Source organism: Penaeus monodon, chromosome 33 (genome assembly GCF_015228065.2).
Source record: "Penaeus monodon isolate SGIC_2016 chromosome 33, NSTDA_Pmon_1, whole genome shotgun sequence".
In the NCBI taxonomy this organism is placed as follows: domain Eukaryota; kingdom Metazoa; phylum Arthropoda; class Malacostraca; order Decapoda; family Penaeidae; genus Penaeus; species Penaeus monodon.
Genome location: NC_051418.1, coordinates 16,921,007 through 16,922,093, shown reverse-complemented (window position 1 = coordinate 16,922,093; position 1,087 = coordinate 16,921,007). Strand labels below are relative to the sequence as shown.

The 1,087-nt window shown below is 39.5% G+C and overlaps 1 protein-coding gene across 1 annotated transcript in view; it reads right to left on the bottom strand.

The window, feature by feature from the left end:
* LOC119594102 (cocaine esterase-like) overlaps positions 1 to 1,087 on the bottom strand; it is a 7,735-nt gene that overhangs the window by 920 nt on the left and 5,728 nt on the right. The window contains exons 9-10 of the mRNA XM_037943160.1: positions 962 to 1,062; positions 168 to 250 (exon numbers count right to left, since the gene is read on the bottom strand). Coding sequence (XP_037799088.1) covers positions 168 to 250; positions 962 to 1,062 — 184 coding nt within the window. The remainder of the gene's footprint in view (positions 1 to 167; positions 251 to 961; positions 1,063 to 1,087) is intronic.

Genomic DNA, 1,087 nt, shown 5'->3' with positions numbered 1-1,087 from the left:
AGACAAAATATTTGAGCCTGACATGTTTACAAAACCATTTTATCAAATGATTCACTATGAAATTCAAAAAGAACGTTAGTCGTTGCAGTCATGATTATTAACAGTTTTGTGTCTGTGAAGATTGCAACGTGAGGTACTAGAGCTGGCAGTTTTATATTCGTGCTTACCTGAGGACGCGGGTGGGCACGTGCTGGGAGAGCAGGGTGGCCGCTGACAAGATTCCTGCTCTGTACTGAATGTCGCCGAGCATCTGCGACGGATTGGGGCGTGTCAGAAGCGTTGTTTATACATGGCATTTGTACTTGGTCATTTTTTGTCAAACATTTTTAATGCAAGATAGTTGCATTATATTCATGGATAACATTTTATCTTTCGTTCATAATTTATCAGCAAAGAGCGTGGTATATTCATATGGAGTAGAGGAACCCTCACACCAATCTTCTTTACGAATACAATCAGAAAACCACACATTACGGTTGTTTGAAACTACCATAATATTAGTTTATTTTTAAAGGCGTTACTATTTCACAAATTACAAACAAATACATTCCATTTAGTGGAATCTAACGACAAAAATGTTGGTCTCGAGACTATACTCTTGTAAGGGTTGTTATATATTGTATTTATATTCCAAGAGTAGTGTACTGTTGAAAGAACAAATTCAGTTTGGTTATAAGAATTCAGTGTTTATACACGCATGTATATACCATTCATAGATGAGTTATGACCCCTTTTCCCCCTTCAATTTCGCGCGTGATTTCATAGAAACTATTGGGGAAAGCAGCTGTTTTTTACAGATAGGGACCGGAACAAAGTATCTTCAACCACATAAGCTCAGAACGAAAATAATCCGGTTACGTCAAGCGTGAATTAACGTCAGATCCAAGCGGTGTGAGACAAGTCTGGATCGTTCCTGGACATAAATAAGAGAGATCTTTCTTCAATAAGGCAACGAACTCACCTGGGCGAGACCTGGCAACAATGAGTCGAGCTCTGTGAATGAATTTCTTGGGAAGTAAAATTCGGAGAATTCCTCTTCGCGGTCCGCTGCGTCACGGATATCTGTACGGGCAAGAATGACTGCTTG